At 37.8% G+C, this 20,206-nt stretch overlaps 1 protein-coding gene across 2 annotated transcripts; it reads right to left on the bottom strand.

Annotated features, from left to right (window-relative positions):
• Window positions 1-8,159: 8,159 nt before the first annotated feature.
• Window positions 8,160-18,703, bottom strand: LOC306639115 (olfactory receptor 5B3-like; the record flags this gene model as incomplete). 2 transcript variants are annotated; one of them, XM_079102541.1, is made up of 2 exons in its annotated part: window positions 8,160-8,201; window positions 17,822-18,703. In XM_079102541.1, 2 exons carry the CDS (start codon window positions 18,701-18,703, stop codon window positions 8,160-8,162), a joined length of 924 nt encoding a protein of 307 aa, XP_078958667.1. The 2 variants fall into 2 exon arrangements, with proteins under 2 accessions (XP_078958667.1, XP_078958666.1); XM_079102540.1 differs by lacking the exon at window positions 17,822-18,703 and having other exon boundaries at window positions 8,160-9,083.
• Window positions 18,704-20,206: the final 1,503 nt, after the last annotated feature.

The raw sequence follows: 20,206 nt of genomic DNA, 5'->3' as shown, positions 1-20,206 counted from the left end.
AGCATACATAAAGCGATTGCATTAAGGAAGAATTATTTAGCTCATTTATTAAACAATGTTTATTAGAATCTACTATGAAACCGGACATCTGGTCAGGTAATGATGATCATATGGTAAGTACAACATAAAAACCAACACTTTTGTGAAGTTAGCATTCCAAATCAGGATGATAAGAAACAAGTACGCAATTACATACCAGATAGGAGTTGATAAGGACAATGAAGAATGACAGAGGTTGAGGGTATACCTTATGTGGTCAGCTGAAAGTGACTGTTTTATAAAGTGATCATGGAAGGACTCTATGTCAAGGAAATATTTCTGCAAAACGTTACAGGACTAGAAACATTTTTGTAGTTACTCCACTATTGCAATGCTATGAGCTTCCTGTTGAACCCAGGAAGCCCATTGTCCAAACTTTGTATTAAATGGGTAGGCTTGGAGGTCATAGCTCTGGTGAAACATTGTGAATATCCTACTATGTCCAGAATCCTCTATCCCTGGGAGCTGGTGTCTGAGATCAAGGTCAAGACTGACACAGCTTCTGTTCTTTGCACACAGCCTTCATGGATAGGGTGTCACCATAGCAACTGGGCAATCTTGACCCCTACTTTTTGCACAGGAAGTTACCAGTATTTGCAAGCATACCACAACCACCACAAGACAATCAAAGACTCTGATCCAGATCACCACACTCCACAGTACACATTGTGTAATTACATCACTCAAGTAATTATATATTCACATAGGAAACTAATGTCTGATTCATTCTGTTATTTTTCCAATTCCTATTCCCCACCCCTTCCCTTCATTACCCTCTGCCTTACCCCAACTCCCTATTCTGAGTTAGCATCTGCATGTCACAGAAAACATTTGGCATTTAGTTGTTCGGGTTTGGCTTATTTCACTTAGCATGATATTCTCCAGTTCCATCCACTTACCAACAAATGCCCTAATTTCATTCTTCTTTATGACTGAGTAACATTCCATTACAGTTTCTTTACCCATTTATATGTTGAAGGTCTTCTAGGTTGGTTCCATAGTTTAGTTATTGAGCTGCTATAATCATTAATGTGGTAGTGTCATTATAGTATGCTGATTTTAAGTCCTTTGGGTATAAACCGAGGAGTGGGATATCTGGGTCAAATGATGGTTCCATTCCAGGGTTTATGAGAAATCTCAGCACTGCTTTCCAGAATTGTTGCACCACTTTGCAGTCCCACCAGCAAAGAATGAGTGTACCTTTGTCCCCCACCACCTGCATCCTCACCAACACTTATTGTTATTTGTATTCTTGATAATAGAGCCATTCTGAGTGGAATGAGATAAAATCTCAGTGTCATTTTAATTTGCATTTCTCTAATAGGTAAAGATTTTGAACATTTTTTATGATTTTGTTAGCCAATTGTATTTCTTCTTCTGTGAACTGCCTATTCAGTTCCTTAGTCCATTTATTGATTGTTGTTTGTTTTCCTGTGGTATGTTTTTGAGTTCTTTATAAATCCTGGAGATTAATACTCTATCTGAGGTGCAGGTGGCAAAGATTTTCCCCCTACCTATAATTTCTTTCATCACATTCTTGATTGTTTATTTTGCTGTGAAGAAGCTTTTAATTTGATTCCATCCCTTTTATTGATTCTCAATTTTGCATCTTGTGCCTTAGAAATCTTTGTAAAAATGCCAGTTCCTAAGCCAACATGTTGGAGATTTTGGCCTACTTTCTCTTATAGTAGGTGCAGAGTCAAGGGTCTAACGCCGAAGTCCTTGCCCACGCTGAGTAGAGTTTTGTGCAGGGTGTAAGATAGGGTTTGAATTTCATTTTGTTACATATGGATTTCCAGTTTTCCCAACATCGTTTGTTGAAGACGCTATCTTTTCTCCTATGCATGTTTTTGGTGCTTTTGTGTAGTATGAGAAAACTGTATTTATATGAGTTTGTCTCTGTGCCTTCTCTTCTGTTGGTTTACATGTCAGATTTTGTGTCAATACCATGCTGGTTTTTTTTTTTTTTTTTTTTTTTACTACACTCTGTAGTGTAGTTTGAGTTGTGGTATTGTGATACCTCCTGCTTCAATTTTCTTGCTAAGGATTGCTTTGCTTATTCTGGGTCTCTTGATTTTCCAGATGAATTTCATGACTGCTTATTCTATTTCTATGAAGAACATCATTGGGATTTTAATAGGAATCACATTAAATCTGTATATTGCTTTTGGTAAAATGGCCATTTTGACAATGTTATTTCTGCCTAAATAAGAACATGGAAGATCTTTCCATCTTTTAAGGTCTTTTTCAATTTCTTTCTTCTGTGTTTTGTAGTTTCCATTGTAGAGGTCTTTAACCAACTATCCCTATTTACTGAAAACATGGTTCTATATTTAGAAGACCCAAAAATATCCACCAGAAAACTTTCGGAACTCATAAATCAATTTGGCAAAGTAGTAGGATATAAAATTAGCACCCACAAATCAATTGCCTTCCTATATATCTGTAATGGATCTACTGAAAGAGCAATTAGAAAAACTATTCCATTCACAATAGCCACTGATTTATCTTTTGTGTTTACCTTTTAAAGAACCAGCTCTTTGTTTTGTTGATCATTAGAGCTTTGTTTTCTCTTTTTTATTTTTAAATCCCTCCTTCCATTTTTTCTACCTTGACCTTTATTATTTCTTTCCTGGTTTACTTTGTTCTTGTTTTCCTAGTTCCTTGAGTTATAGTGATAATTTGTTTATTTATGATCCTCCTGCTTTTTGATGTGGATATTGATTACTATGAACTTTCCTCTCAGTACTGCATTAGTTCTATCTGTTACCTTTTGATATGTTGTACCTCAATTTTCATATATTTTAACATGTTTAAAAATTTACCTCTTGATTACTTTCTTGACACATTGGTTGTTCAAAATTAGGTTGTTTAATTTTCATATATCTGTATTTTCCATACTATTTTTACTGATTTCCAATTGCTTTGTAGTAAGAGTAAAAGCACTTAATGTAACTTCAATCTTAAAGATCTTGTAGAAAATTTGTTTGTGGCAGACAATATGATCTATTTTGAAGAATGTTGCATGTGTTGACAAGAAATATGTGTATATTGCAACTGTGTAATGAAATATGCATTGTTGTCCATTTGGTCCATTTGATCTGGGTGCATTTCATTCTGCTGTTTCCTTGTTTATTCTGTGTCCAGATGATTTGTCGAATGCTGAAAGTAGAGCATTAAAGTACACAGGAATTATTGTTTTAGAACTCTCCCTTTATGTCAAATAGTATTTATTTTATATACTTGCTTCTCCAACATTGTGTGCATCAATATTAAGAACTGTTATTGTCTTTTGCAGAATTGATGCATTTACCACATTTAGAGTGCTTCCTTATCTCTTGTTTACTTTTTTTTAAAAATTAAAGTCTATATTATCAGATATAAATATGGCTCCTCCTGCTTTCTTATGGATTCTGTTTGCATGGGATACTTTATTCCATTGCTTCACTTTCCATGTATCCATATCCTTAGAGATTAATTGAATTTCCTGTAAGAAGTACATACTTGGAACATTTTTTATTATTCACTCAAAGTCTCTCTATATTGGTGAATTTATTTCATCTATATCCAAAGTAATTATTGATAAGTAAGTTTATATTACAGTCAGTCGTTTACTCATTCTCTACTTTTATTATAACTACTTTCTTGTATCACTGTTAAGTTCCTCTTGTGAATAAGTGATATACTATGGTAGTGTGTTTTGATTCATTGATTATTATTTTGGGTAGTCTGTTTTTCCTGTGTGCTTACCATGAGACTCACAAGTTAATTTTTTATGATGACAAGCTTTTTTAAAGGTAGCTACTTAAAGAGATTGTAAAGGTAAAACAGAAACGAAATAGTGAAACTAGGCTGATAATAAGACTCTCCAGTTGCATACCATTCATTTCCTCCCACGTTGTGTTTTTCATATCCTTTTTTACATCTTTCTATTTTACCTATCTCTTAACATTCATTTCGTTCACTAAAATTTCAGTTTTTGTTATTCAACCTCCACTTCAAAGGGACAAATGTTTTATGCAGCATGCTTATAATACCAAAGCACTTTAAATGGGTCTGACAATGACTCTTAGCAGTGAATTTAATGATTCTCATGGTGAGAGCTACTCACTGATGTCTCTTGTAATTTGGAAACCTTCTTGGATGACAGGTCTGGTGGAGATATCTTGTCTTGGCTTTTCTTTGTCTAGATATGTCTTTATCTCGTCTTCATTTCTAAAAGATATCTCTTCTGGATGCATGGTTGGCAGTATTTGATTTGTTTTGTTTTGTTTTCCCTTTAACTCTGTGAAAAATCTCTTGCCTCTCTTCTGTGGCCTAGAAGATTTCTGCTGAGATGTCTTCTGTCAGGTCATCTGGAACACCCTTTTGTGTGGTGTGTGTGTTTGTATGTGTGTGTGTGTGTGCTTTCTCTTTTCACCTTAAGAATCTTGATCTTTTTCCTTGGCCATCATGATTATGAAATATCTTGAAATGGATTTACTTGGTTTAAACCTGGCTAGAGACCTATGACCACGTTGCACCTGGATTCTTGCATCCTTCTCTAGGTTTGGGAAGTTTTCTGTGACAATTTCTTTGAATGAGTATTCTACCTCTTTGGCATATTCAAAACTCTCTTTAGCCTCTATAAGTGGAATCTTTACTCTTTTAATGTTGTTACAAGTTTCTCTTAAATTTTCTTTCTTCTTCATTCCACTTTCCTTTTACTCTTCTGAATGTACATTTTCAAGCAACTGTCCTCAAGATCATGAATTCCTTCCTCTGTTTGATCTGTCCTTCTGTAATGCCTTCTATTGAGGTATTCATTTACCTAAGGGTATTTTTCAGATCAAAGACTTCTCTTCAATTGTGAAAAGAGCCTCCATCTCTTTGTTGAGCTTCACTTTTAGAGTACCAGATCACTTTTGTGTTTTCCTAAAGCTCATTGAGTTTCCTTAGAACATCAAAAGCCCTATCTGAGAGTCCTGCCTTATACTTCTTACTATCTAGCTAGTTCCCGGTATCTTATTTGAACTGTTAAGTGAGAACATCTTTTCCGGAAAGCTCTTGATGCTTCTTTGAGCACTGAGTAACACTCAGGTTCAGGTCGGCCAGGAGACTGCTGTTGGTGTGTTGCATGGTTTTAGCTCAGTAAGGCAATCTAAGCCCAGTTTTCTCGTATCCCACATTTGGTGTATGTTCAGATGATCCAGGGAGTGAGCACAGAGCATAGTTCTTTCCCATAAGCTTCTCACTTTGGAAAAAGTAGGACAATATTTCTTATCCACAGTCACCATCCTGTGTTCAGGCACTTCAGGTTTCTGCCTGTTTCTGGGAAAAATCGCCATATATGAATCAGCTTCAGGGTCCTGTCTCATGCTTGTGGACACTAATTGGGTTTTTCTGTGTCATAGTCCAAGCCCACACTGTCTTCCAAGTCCTCCAGAGTTGTGGGAAAGACCAAGGTCCACACTGCTCTAAGTTGCCTGATGCTGAGTTGAACTCAGGATCTAAGAGTGGGGCAAACAACCACAGATGGTGTTGGCTGGGGTGGGTGTAGAAGATTCAGGTCATGTATTCCTTCTCTGTCACACATCTGTGATAGGTGCCAGGTGCTCTCCCCAGTGGTAGTCCAGCTGCCGGGGTCTTTTGAATCTGAGTCTGTCTTCTCACCAGCCACCACTAAATCCCAGGAAAAGTTTTGACCTAACTATTCTGACCCTCCCCCAAAGAAATGGGTGCTGTTTTACACATATCTGCCTCATGGGGGTTGGGTTGGTGAAGGAAGTGTGCGGGCTACCTAGGTTGACATTAAGTTGTGCTTTGCCTGAAGGTCACAGCTGCTAAAACCTTCAGTCTTGGACACATTCTGGCACATTCCACAGATTCCACAGCTGGCACTGCTGGGGACCTGAACTGAATCCCCTCTGCCAGTGTGCAGGTCTCTGCCTGGCGCTAGGGCAGTTCCAAAATTCCACCTTGCTGAAGAAATAGCTCCTTTTGGAGAGAGCTCGCCTAGCATGCGCAAGGACCGTGGTTCGAATCCCCAGTCTCTCACATGAGAAGAAAAAAAAAAAAAAAAACCCACAAAAGTCCACCTTGAGCACAGGCCTGGGAATGACAGTATCTTGAGGTTCTTTTTTAGTTCAAACACATTTCATGATTAAATATATATTGTGTGCATCTACCTTGCTTGGCCTCAAATTCATATTGAGAAATAGAGGCTCTTCAAATTTCAGCTTTCCTTTGAGTCAGAGAAAATAATATTCTGTCATCCTCATGGAATTTTCAAGAAAATTATCTCATGGCATGTGTGTGTCATCTAGCATAATCTCTACCACATATCGGGGTTCCATGAGTAAATATTAATACCCTTCATTTATAAATTTTATACAGCATGGTTCACAAAACTAACAGGATATGTAATCATTCTAGATAATGATTTTTATTCTGTTTCAAAGGCTGATATATTAGTACAATATTACTCAAATATTAGTGATATTTTTTGTTTATTTAACAAATATTTATGAGAATCTCCTAAGAAACAGACATCTATTCAGATACTGATAAACATGTTGTGAATGAAATACATAAAGTCATTGATCATAGGGAATCACATCCTAGTTAAGCAAGATTGATAAGAGACAAGTGACTCTCTCATTGTAAAGGGTTGATAATGCCCGTGAAGATCCACATAGGAGATAGTTTTGTGGTGAGGAGTGTGACTCCATTATAAACATGGTCAGGGAAGGACTCTATGACAAGGAACATATCTGCAAAGGCTTGAATGGAAGCAAAACATTCAACACAGGGAACAGCTATTGCCAAAGCCCTGGAGCAAGAACATGGGTGAGGTTGTGCAGCAATTCCAAGAAAATCAAAGAAGTGGGGAAGAACTCTCGGGGAGTAGCAAGAGAGAACACAACTGAACTGATGTAAAAACACAAATGGTCAGAATTAATTTCAAAGCATTTGAAAAAATGTACACTATATTTATTTCTCAAATACTTCACAATCTGCAAAATGATAATAATATATGAATACATTAAATTCCTTTTACTTTCCCTCAATATCTCTGAGACTCTGGCTATATCCTGTGAAAGTTAAAAAATGAATTTTTTTGTATCACATGATCAAACAGACAAGTTAATTCTTTGAGACACCAAATGTACGCATCTATTGTTAAAATGTGCAAGGGAAAAAAACACATATTTTAATCAATCAATTCATCATTTTTTTCTGAAAATATTAAATTATACTTACGAAGTACTAGTGCACTAGTCAGGGGTCTCCACTGAGACAATCAATTGGATCTTCAAGCACATGTAAAAGACTTACTATGACATGGGATTTGGAATTGTGATTATGGAGGTGAAGAAGGACCAGCTGTGCTCTCTGCAAGCTCAGAACCAGGAAGGCTGGTGCTGGAACCCAGTGTGACTGCAAAGGCCTGAGAAAGAGGGGCAGAGGAGGGACTCTGTAGGTTTGGAGAAAGAGGGTTTGAAAGACACCAGCAGTTCCATTGTCCAAGAGAAAACGTGAATGTTCAGTGAGGGTGTTCTGTTCAAGTGAGCCCACACTGGACTGGATGATGGCTGTCCATACTGATGGGACAGATCTTCTTTACTATGGTAACTGCTTCAAACTGTACACTTTCAGAAATACCCTCTCAGCCACACACAGTAAAATGGTTTCCTGGCTACCTGTGTATCCTTTAATCAAGTCAAAGAACACATCCAATTCAACATCACAAATAGCCACAGAATATTTAATGCTGGCAAGTTTTCCATACCCATTTACAAGTATCTTCATGAAGCACCAATCTCCACTTCTTTTCCAAGAGGGATTTTCTGCAATTATTTTGCATATCTTTGCCTTGATGTATAAAAGTTGCATAGGAAATTATTGAATGTCTCAACACCTTTAATAAAGCTTTTGATAAGAAGACACCAAAGTATTATAAATATTGTGATTCTGGAATCATAATTCTGCATATGAAGTTTCCTTTTTTATACCACCATCGTCTGCAGAGGTAAAGGAATTTGAAGTAAGCTGAGTCTGAAAATGCAGTGCACCACATGGATAAGATCTGAGGGAACCAACAAGCATTATGCACCCTGAGTGGAATCAAACCTTAATGATTATTTTGCTTCTAAAACAATCTTTGAGAATGCACTCTTAACCTCCTTGTTCCTCAGGCTGTAGACCACAGGGTTCAGCATGGGGATAAACATAGAATAGAACACGGATGCGATTTTGTCAGTATCCATGGAGTGACTGGAGATGGGCTGTAAGTACATGAAGATGGTAGTCCCATAGAAAATGGAGACAGCAGTGAAGTGGGAGGCACAGGTGGACAGAGCCTTCCTGTGTCCTGCACCTGAGCGCATCTTTAGGATGGTGATAAAAATGAGTATGTAGGATATGAAGATAATGATGAGAGCAAAATAGATAACAAAACTGGCTACAAAAAGAGGAACCAGCTCATTCACTTGTCTAACAGAACAAGAGAGAGCCATGACTGCTGGAATATCACAGAAGAAATGATGGACGACATTGGACTTGCAGAAGGCGAGACTGAATGTGTTCCCAACATAGATGGAGGCACTCAAAAATCCACAGACATAGCAGCCTACTACCAGACACACACACACCCTGGTTGTCATGGTAGTGGTGTAGTGCAGGGGCTTGCACACTGCTGCATAGCGATCATAGGCCATTGAGGACAACAGGAAATTTTCCACAGTAACAAAACCTGTTAAAAAGAACATCTGAGCAGCACAAGCATTGTAGGAGATGACTTCATCTCCTGGAAGGAGTCCTCCCATGACTGTGGGAATGACAGATGAAGAGTAGCAAATGTCTACTAGAGACAGGTTCCCAAGGAAATTGTACATGGGAGTGTGGAGACGGGAGTCCAAGACAATCAACATGATTATCCCCAGGTTCCCAACAAGCGTGATAGTATAGATGAGCAAAAATGTCACAAAGAGTGGAAGCTGCAGACCTGGATCACTGGTCAGTCCCAGCAGGATGAACTCTGTCACTTCTGTCCTGTTTTCCATCAGTGTTGTCTGAGATTCTCTAGATGGTCTATAACTATGACAAAAAGAAACAGAACAGTAAAGGTTGAATTGAAATGAAAAGTATGTATTAATATACACTATTTCTTTGCCCCTGCATCTTATAGTTTAAGATTCTCTTAAAAATTCTGGGATTTAAAACTAAACATGTTATATTAATTACACAAAGGATTAAATTCTATGAAATTGAAGACTCCTTAAGAATCATCTTCCCAATTTTATACACTTCTACACTTATTTAGAGAAATGCAGACTATTTGATTTTTACTTTTTAATTGGCACTTTGTAGTTGTTCATCTTGATGAGATTTGTTGTTACATTTTTCTACATGCACATGCTATAACAACTTAATTTGACCCATATTGCTCCCCTGCATTGTCCGCCTTTCTCCCTACTCCCACTCCTTTGTCTATTTCCTCTACTGATCTACCTATGATTTTTAGGAGATCCATCCCCACCTATATATTCCTCTTTCTATCTTCCACATATGAGAGAAGACATACATGTGACCCTTAACCTTCTGAGTTTGACTTACTTCACTTAATATGGTATTCTGGTCTCTATTTCCATCCATTTTCCTGCAAATGCCACAATTTCATTTTTCCTTATGGCTGAATAAAACTCCATTGTCCGTGTATACCACATTTTCTTTATTTATTCAGTCATTGATGGACACCTAGGTTGGTGCCATAGTTTGGCTATCGTGCTGCTAAAAACATGCAATGCATGTTCCACTGCAGTAAGGTTACGTTAATTCCTCAGGGTAAATACCAAAAAGTGTTAGAGCTGAGTCATATGGTGGTTCCATGCCTAGCCTTTCGAGAAGCCTTCATTCTGTTTTCCAATGCAGTTGTACTAAGTCGTAGTCCTGCCAAAAGTGTGTATAAGTCTTCCTTTTCTCCACATCCTCTCCAACATTTATTATTATTTGTATTCTTGATGACTGCCATTCTGACTGGTGTCAGATGAAATCTCAGTGCATTTTTATTGAATTTTTCATTCTTTAAAATTTGTTCTAAGTAGTTATACATGAAAATAGAATGCATTTAGACACATTGTACACAAGAGGAACACAACTTCTTCTTCTGGCTGAACACAGTGTAGACACACTGGTGGTGTAATCACACATGTATTTAGGATGATAATGTCCACCTCATTCCACTGTCCTTCCATCCCCACACACCTTCCCTCTCCTCTCTCCCCTTGGCACAATCCAAAGTCCCTTCAACACCCCCAATTCGGATCAGGATCCACTGATCAGAGAAACTCAGAGCAGTTGTGATTCGCATTTCCCTAATTGCTAATGATGTCGAACTTTTTTTCATGTATTTGTATTTCATCTTTTGAGAAGTGTCTGTTTAGTTTATTTGTGTTACAGACTATTTAATTACTTAATCCAGATGTCTTGCATACCTATATGTGAATTCTCTCAATTGTCTCTCATGGAAATTTTTACTTTATGTCATGGATGCACTTCAGTTTTTTCTCTTTTAAATTAACTCTAAGGTGTAGCCGGCCCCATGAATTTTCCAGGGATTATCATTCTCATTAAAATATTCACTGAATGTAGAAACTTACCAGTAAGCTGGAAAGGAAAGAGCAGGGAATGAGAGGAGGGAGACTGAAACTTATAGCCAGCCCTGGAATATGGCCTACATAATATTAGTGAAGCTGTGTCTCAGGCAGTGGTCCAAAGGTTCCAAGTTCTCTAAGGCAGGAAAAATAGAGGGAAGAACTTAAACCTGGAGACCAAGTTCTGAATCGACAAATAATTCTTTCAGTTTACATAAAAGATTTATTTTTGTCTTCCTATTTTCATAATAAGCCTGATAAGCTTATATCTCCCCAATAAGTCACAGAATTGTGTCCGTTAAAAAAAAAAAAAGAAAGAAAGAAAAGAAAAAGAAAAAGAAAACATGATTTTTATCTTTACGTATTCCTCTCTCTACAATTGAAGGCTCACAGCAAGTCCTCAAGTCAAAGAGAGGACTGTCTGCACTAACAATAACAATGATTATCACTCAGATGAACATGATGCCCAGTGAAGCATGTTCCTCCTGAAACCAGTAATATGGAGTCATGTTGGGATTTCAGAGGTGAATATATGGAGATTTGGAGAGAACTATAGACTTGAGACCTCTGTAGATTGTCCCCAAGAGTCTACCTGCAGCTGCTGATGTAACTTTCCTAAGGAAGAAACAATTAATCTGTCTGTGGGGAGCAAGCTGGTTAGTTTCAATGTATGCAAGTGCTTTTATCTTTTGTTTTACTTTTTTCAAATTAATGCATAATTTACATACAGTAATACCCTTGGGTTGTAGTACAGAGTTCTAAGAATTTTGTCATATGTGTGGTACTGTCAAATGTTTGGTTCTTCTGCAATCACCAACTCATCTGAGCTTCTCTTTGAGAATTTTCCAACCCTCTGCCTCTGGCAATAAGTAAACTGTTTTATTCATATAGTTCTGCTGTAGTTAGAATGTTCTTATAAGAAAGATTGTAATGCAATACAGTAAATAACTGTACAACAACGTAGGAGGCACACAGATGAAAACAAAACCTCCTGTAAATGCACACAATACTAAAACCAGAGAATGAGAAAAACATCTGAATAATCCTATAACAGGTAAAGAGATTGAATTAGTAATAAATAACTTTCCCACAAAGAAAATCCCAGGAACAGATGACTTTCTGGTGAATTCTCAAACTAGCCTCCAGTAGAAAGGAAAGAATATGACAGAGAAGAAACCAGGATTTCTGAGAGCATCCTTGGCTGCCTACAGTCTTTGAGGCTTACAGTCACAAGTGTGTATTCTTTCTCAGGTCTGGAAACTAGAAGACCAAGGTAGTGTCAGCTCTCTGGAACCAGTGGGTCGCTGGAGCCATGTCCCTTCCTGGGCCCCAGAGGACACTTCATTTCTTGCCTCTTCCTTCTGGTGGCTGCTGGCTCACTGTAGCTTCTTGTTTCTGACTTCACATTACCAGCTCTGTGTTTTCCCTGCTTCCTAAATCTTTCTGACTCTGGTTTGTAAGAATATAGGAAATAGCATTCAGGGTACACATGGAACCCAAAGATATCTCTTTTTGTTTATTTTAAAATCCTTAATTTAGTCTCACCTGCAAAGCTCCTTGGGGCCACAGAGTAAGATTGAAAGGTGACATAATGGAGCTTTTTGTGAGCCGTTGTTGAGCTCGTCAGAGTGTCTTACGGCAGCACTCTGCTCTATCTTAGAAGAGGTTCTGTACCTACCAAGTTAATCTAACATTAAATAGCCCTTTACAATAATAAATAGAAGTGGTTCTCACAGGAGAAATGTCTCTAAATAAATGTGAATACTATTGTTACATTACATTATTCCAAAAGTAACAGCATGACCTTCTGAGCAAATTGAAGCCCAATGTTACTAATACTGAGATGGTGAAGCCCCCTGAAGTTAGGTGGGAACCAGACATGCAGGCATGTTTCTGTGCTTAGGATTTCCATAATATTGATTTGTGGGTCAAATAGAAAGAATTGTACATTATGAAAGCACAGGAATGTATATTATCACTAGTACTGACAGATATTATTTTTATACTCTACCTGGAGTCATTTCATTTTATTTTATAATTCGTATATGTGAAGTAATTTTAAAAATATAATCAAATATTAAACTTCCAATCTCATATGGGGAAGAGTTGTATGTGGATACACCTTCTGAATGCTTTAAACATTTGAACAAAATTTTAGGTACACTGTCAGTGCTCACAAAAGGTTAATCAAAGGATTTTAATAATTGAGTCCAATTTCATTCCGTGGATACAAGTCAGTCTTTTCTCGTTCACTTCTCCTATTGGCCAAGAGGCTCATGAACAAAGTTGTCATGCTGGCAGGGAAGGAACTTAAAAAAATGCAGCAGCATACACTTCCTCATGGATTGCCTGACTACAGCCACTGCCCAGTGCTGAATCTGCCAGCAGTGGAAACTGAGTTCCTGATATGGTACCATATCTCAGGTTGACCAGCCAGTTAATGAGTGGCATGTTAATTACATTGAAACATATCCAACATGGAACTGTGGTATTTTGTTCTTACTAGAACAGACACTGTGAATAAAGGTTGCCTTCCCTGCACATTATGCTTCTATCATGCCTACTGTACATGAACTACAGAAACCCATATAAAACATCACGGCATTGCACACAGTAATGATTAGAACCAGATAACTCACTTTGCAGAAATGAAGTGGGGCAACAGCTCTAGGCTCCAGGAATTTACCATTCCATCATGATCTGCACCATCTTGAAACACTGTCATAAAACAAAGGCTGCATGTCTTTTCAAAGTCTCAGAGTTCTAGCTGAAGCAAAAATTTGGGCTAGGAAAAATTATCCAAGAGTCTATACATAATCTGAATCAGCACCCAACATATGGTTCTATTTCTCTAATTAATAGGACTCGTGGTTCCAGGAATCAAGAGGTGAAGATGGGAGAGGCACCCTGCTGGAGGCATGTTCTGCCAAGAGACACATCAGAGAGTCTACTGAATTAGAAGATGAGTTTGTTTTTTGTCTTCTTTGGGTTCATCATACCTTTGAAGGGGCCCAGTGAAGGTTCACAGCTCTGACTAGTGGTTGATCCTATCAGACACTAGATAAACACTCATAATGGAGATAAGTATGAGTGTGTCTGAAGTACAGGAGATTCTTTAGGCCTTCTCTTACTGTTTTCAGTCCTGGAAATTAAGGTGAGTGGAAGATTAAAGCAACTGCATTGATGAACATGTATTCATTTTCTCAAGATGTTTCATGAATAAGGAATAAGGATCAGAACAACCTACCAGGTAAACAACCATGACCTTTAAACTTGATTGGTCTAAGAAAAATGCAATAACAAACTGGGTAATGACAATAGGTACTTATGAATATTAATTTATAAGTATATGACCACATAAAGAAATTAAGATTATAATTATTATGAGTTTCTCCTCATTTGGTTATGAATGTGTGCATGTATCTGAAAATACAAATGTATGTCCTTCACTCTATTAGCCCATTAACAAGAGTCATGGGAGGAGTTCACTTTTGAACACAGTATTTAAGTTCCTTATTGTTAATTTTGCAGAATAGTTTTTAACTATGGGATATCAAGTCTACATAATAAAATGTGCTCACTTGTGATTATAGTTGTAAAACATTTTAATGGCATGTAAAAATATTTTTGTGTATTAGATACAACCCTCAAAAATTAAATGAAGTAAAAATTTGTGTATAAAATATGAAAAAAAAAGAGTAAGGGTGAGCTTCATCAGATTTCACTGAACCCTTGAGGAAGTAGAGAGCAGAATGCTTTCTTTGTAGTCAGGACAGTGGCATCTCATTTGGCAGAAGAATGGCTTTGTTATTGTCTCTATTTGCAGATTAAGTCTTTTAGCCAGCTGTAAGTACCAAAATGACAAAGGGCAGACTTGGGAATATTACCCTTTAGGTACCAACTTGGTTGATAATATGAGATGGTGTAAACTATTAAGCCAGTCAACATTGGGCAGGGCAGGTTGGCCTTCATACCATGGAGGGATGGTTTCACTTGTGATTTCAACCAAACTAACATACAACAGAAATGTATGGTTATGACACAGGATAAACCAGGTGAGGACTTGTATTAGTGTCCAATGGCTGCTGTAACAAATTGCTGCAAACCTGGAGGCTTGCAAAGTGCATATTGATTATTTCATGGTTCTGGAAACCACAGGTGTAAAATTAATCCTAACGAGCTGAAATCAGTGGTGTGACAGAGGTGTGGTCTGACAGAGGCACGTTCACTCCACAGGTTCTAGGGGAAACTCAAAGTCTTGCCTCCCCCGTGCTCTGGTGGTGACTGAAATTCCATGGCTTGTGGCCATATCACTTCAGTGTTGCTTCTATGCTAAATCCTCCTTTGTCTATGGTTGTATCTTCTAACTCCCTTTCCTAAGGATACATAGCATTGCCTTTAGGACACACACAGATAATTCTAATATTTTCTCATTCTTCAAGTCCTTAATCTGATCAGATCTCAGTCCTTCAGGGCCTTGAGGGGTAACATCATCAGGTTTCCGAAATTAAACTTTGAATACTTTGGCCCATTTTTGAGCCTGCCAGTGTGTCATATGTCAATCACACAATGCACTATCTTTGAAAGTTTTCCATTAATCCAAAATAATTGTAACACTAAATAACCATTGAAACAATATTTGACATTCTTCCAATGGAGCAATATCACCACAAACAGAAGCAAATAGTAGATCTACCCTACACTACTCCACAAGGACCAGGACCATCATCTTAGCATGATCAATCCAGGTGATGTTGATGCCCCTATTGTGACAGTGATAACAAATGACATATAGAGGCACATTCCTTTGCTCAAGTTTTGTATGATATTTAAATCCTGAGGATCAAAATTTAAAATGTGAATATAGTGAATTACACTAGCAGACTTAATATAATTTATTTTTACTGCTGACAAATACTGTCATACAGCTACTCCACACAGACATTTAGAATCTTTCCAGTCAGTACTGCAATTTGTGTGCATCAACTAATTTTTACAAAATGACCAGAAATGAGACCTTTAATTCATCTTGTGTTGAATTTCTTTCATGATTTCCTAAACAGTACTTATTTGACATTTTACTTGCCATTTAATGACACATCACCTCTTACTAAAATTATCAGAGTATAGGAACTGATCAGCTCTGTTAGCAATCCCAGAAAATCATTTTGCCTAAAAGGGAAGAATGTGAGAACTGAAACTATAGGGGAAAACAAATATCTCAGAAAAGCCGAACATTAGCTTTATCTCTAGAGAGGTACTACATATTTATCTAGATGGTTAATCCCATGCAAGATTCACTCTCACTATCCATGATTCAAAGATCAACAGTTGGTGCAATTGAACTCGAATCTTTATTCATGTATTCATTCATTTAATAAAACTCTGTTGAGAGTCTACTGTGAAATAGTTATCTGTTCAATTGCTGATGATCATGTTTGACCAGAAAACATAAAGTCAGTTCTCCCATGGTGTTTACCTTCTATTGGGGGAAGACAAATAAGAACCAGGTAAGCAAATATCCAGGAGACAGGGTTCATAAGGTCTGTGAAGAATGATAGAGAATAAGGGGACAGCTCATGTGGTGAGTGGAAAATGAGTGTTCAATGGAGTGGGCAGGACACATGACAGACTAGTATTTCCCAGGAGATCTGAATGGAATAAGACTATTCCTCACTGGAGAAAGAATGTACAAAGGCCCTGCGGTATAAGCATCATTGAATTTGTGAAAAAACAGCAAAGAAATGAGGGAGTATGGAGATACGGAAAAGACTAGAAAAGTGACAATAGAGAGTAGAGTTCACATAAGTAAAGAATGAATGGGCAGCAGTGGTAATTTTAAAGCATTTGCAGAAATAAAAAGGATTGCATCATTGGTTTGTCATAGTAAAATTTTAGTAATCTGAATAATTGTAATCATACATAAATACACTTAAATTGCTTTGATTTTTCTCAGTATTTTTGGTAATTAATTTATTCTATCCCTTTGACAATTAAAACATGAGCATGTTGATTGTACAAAATGGCTCAAACAGAAATATTAATTCACATAAGGTGCCAGAATTATGTATCTCTCATTAAAATGTCCAAGAAGCACAACTTTCATTACATAGTATATCCTGTTTTTCTTCAAATGAGGACTATTCAAACTGTTAAAAAGGAAAAATTAATTTGGTTTAAATTTATTTTTAATAAACAAATTAAATATTAAATTAGGATTACTAAACCCTGCTCTATAATTCAGGGCCCTCTAGTGAAAGAGAACCAACAGTATATAGAAATGCACAAGAGAAGATTTATTATGGGTAAGAGCTCATGAGATTATGGAAACAGAATACCCATGATGGTCTGTCTACAAAATGGAGAACCAGGAATGTTGAGGAGGGAGAAGTGGGTCTAATATGTCTAGTGAATTCTTATAGAACAAGAACCTGAGAGCCAGTAGCTCTGAGGTCCAGCGTGAGAGATGGATGCCTTTATTGAGAGAGAAAGAAAGAGAGGGAGAGAGAGAGAGAGAGAGGAAAAGAGGGAGAGAAAGAATTTGTCCTCCTCATACCTTTTTCTTCTATTCAGGAGAGCTCTTGATGAATTGGCTGATGGCCACCATATTGAAAAGTTGACTGATTCTAAGTTCTCTCTTTGGGAAACATCCTCACAGACACACACAGAATGTTTTAGTAGCTATCTGGATATTTCTAATATAGTCCAATTTCAGAGTACCACACTATGTTTATTCTGGCAAATAGGCTGCATCCGTGCATATGTGTCCTCATGGGACCCCTGCATGCACTTATTCCATTCATGGGCTTTCTCTCCACTTATTTTACATACATTCATAGAGGCATGGTTTTAAAAATAGGTGAAAATTATTAAATTATCAATAATCTCAATAAGCAAATGCCAAGATAGCATGCACATTGTCACTCAGGTATTGTGTTTGCACACATTTCCCTTTCACCAGACAATAAACTTTTGCACTGGAAAATGTATCACATCAGGAACTTGAATTCAGTGCAGGTTTTAATAAACGACATTACATGGAGAAGATGAGAGGAAAGAATTCAGGCTTCATGCATCCCAAAGAGCGGAAGTCAGAATCCTATGGATTATTTTCCTACCAGAAGAATTTTTGAAAATGCTCTCATGACCTCGGTGTTTCTCAGGCTGTAGACCAAGGGGTTCAGCATGGGGATGACCATAGTGTAGAACACAGAGGCAATTTTGTCAGTGTCCATGGAGTGACTGGAGCTGGGTTGTAAGTACACAAAAATTAGAGTCCCATAGAAAATAGAGACTGCAGTGAAGTGGGAGGCACAGGTGGATATAGCCTTCCTGTGTCCTGCAGCTGAGTGCATCTTTAGGATAGTAATAACAATAAATATGTAGGATATAAAGACTACTAAGAGAGCAAAAAAGATATTAAAGCTGGCAACATAAATAATAAATAGTTCACTAACATGTCTATCAGAGCAAGAGAGAACCATGAGTGCTGGAACATCACAGATGAAATGATGGATCAAAGGAGATACACAGAAGGTGAGACTGAACGTGTTCCCAGTGTAGATGGAGGCATTCAGGAGACCACAGACATAGCAGCCTATGATGAGATATGCACACACACTAGTTGTCATGGTGGTGGTGTAGTGCAGGGGCTTACACACTGCTACATAGCGATCATATGCCATCGAGGACAAGAGGTAATTTTCCACAGTACCAAAGGCTCCAAAAAAGAACAGCTGAGCAACACAAGCACTGTAAGAAATGACATTGTCTCCAGGAAGGAGCCCAGCCATGACCTTGGGAGTGACAGTTGAAGAGTAGCAGAAGTCCACCAGAGACAGGTTGCCAAGGAAGAAGTACATGGGAGTGTGGAGACGGGAGTCCAAGACGATCAACAGGATCATCCCCAGGTTCCCAGCCAGAGTGATGGTGTAGATGAGCAGGAACGTCAGAAAGAGGGGAAGCTGCAGACGTGGGTCACTGGTCAGTCCCAGCAGGATGAACTCTGTCACTTCTGTCCTGTTCTCCATCAGTGTTGTCTGGGAATCTCTAGATGTTCTACAGCCATGAGAAAAAAAAAAATAAGAATTTCAATTGAAGAGGAAAGTACAACTGAAAGGTATATTCTTTCATTGTATTCTTTCATGGTAGAATACAAAAGAATTCTGAGATTCTCCAGAGAAAGCATGGGCTTTTGAAACCCAAATTAAGTGCTACATGAAAGTCTAGAGTTATATAGTGTTGAATCTGAAGAATCATAATGACTCATAGCCCAATTTTTTTATTTTTGTACATTTCTTATCTGAGATGTAAAATATTTAATAACTTGATAATAAAGACTTATTTGACTGAAACTATGTGCCAGTTCACTTCTCCTGAGCTCAGTGAAAGGTGAGCTTCCACATCGCTCACCTGCCAAAAACTGCTATGGAAAATGTAAATGTGCATTCACACTCTCCTCTTCATGAAGAGTTTGACTTTTTGTTACATTTGTGTAAATTATTCCCCATAAGATGTTCAGCAATTTGCTGATAGTTGCACAATGATTAATTGATAATCTATGCTGTGGTCCTAGGCCGACCTTTAACCCATGCTGAGTTTTTCCTGTATATAATAGGCTACACTGAAATAAATTTTACTGAGTTTATTATTATGCCTTGTTTCCTTTGATGCAAAGTCAGTGTTTGGGATTTCACAGTGAACTGAGTTGTTGATTCTGGAGTTATTTAATCTTGCTCACTAGATGTTTGTCTCTTTCTGGAGGTAAAGAAAAAAGCAAATAAAAATCCTGAATAGTGCAATGATCCTTCTTTCATTGATAGAATGGTGTGAAATGAATTAACAAGAACTCAATTCCATTTCAATCTTTTCCCCATAGTCACATACTTATTATCATCAGCACTTCCACACACATTGACTGCGATGGCAGAAAACACAGACTTTTGACTAGGTTGAAGAAGGGTTTATCTCTTGAAAAAGGACAGCACACCTCTCTGCATGGTAGAGGTGGTGGGACAACTATCATGGCGGGAGCACATTTGGCCTGAAGAAGGAATTTTGAGAGAAGTCATATCATCTCATGGAGCAGAAGGAGAGCTTAGATTCCTGGAAGAGATTCACATCAGACTTACCACTGGTCACACAAAAGTCACAGGTTCTAGACTAGTTCTCCTGAGCATCCTATTTCCATCTGCAAGGTGAAGAAGGTAATGAGTCCTACTTTGTGAAAGTAATACCAGAAGAGAGTCCTGAGACATAATTGTGAGAATTAAAGAAGGTAATACCTAAAGGACTATCAAGTGCTGGGTGCAGAGCACAACCTCATGGATGCTAGCCATCATGTTGTGACTGGGTTGGGATTGTGTCTTTATGTGGGTTTAACCATCATGCATGTTGTCGTGCAGGCCTTGAGTCTGGAGTTTGGGTTGAAACTTCTCTCCACAAATGGCCTTTCCTTCTGTACTCGGACCAGAGAGATTCTCTGCCCTCCAGTGTTTCTCAGTCTGTCTTTACCCCAGCATCTGAGTACTGCT

This window comes from Sciurus vulgaris (genome assembly GCF_902686455.1).
Source record: "Sciurus vulgaris genome assembly, chromosome: 11".
In the NCBI taxonomy this organism is placed as follows: domain Eukaryota; kingdom Metazoa; phylum Chordata; class Mammalia; order Rodentia; family Sciuridae; genus Sciurus; species Sciurus vulgaris.
The sequence above is the reverse complement of the archived record's forward strand: the minus strand, read 5'-3'. Positions and strand labels throughout refer to the sequence as shown.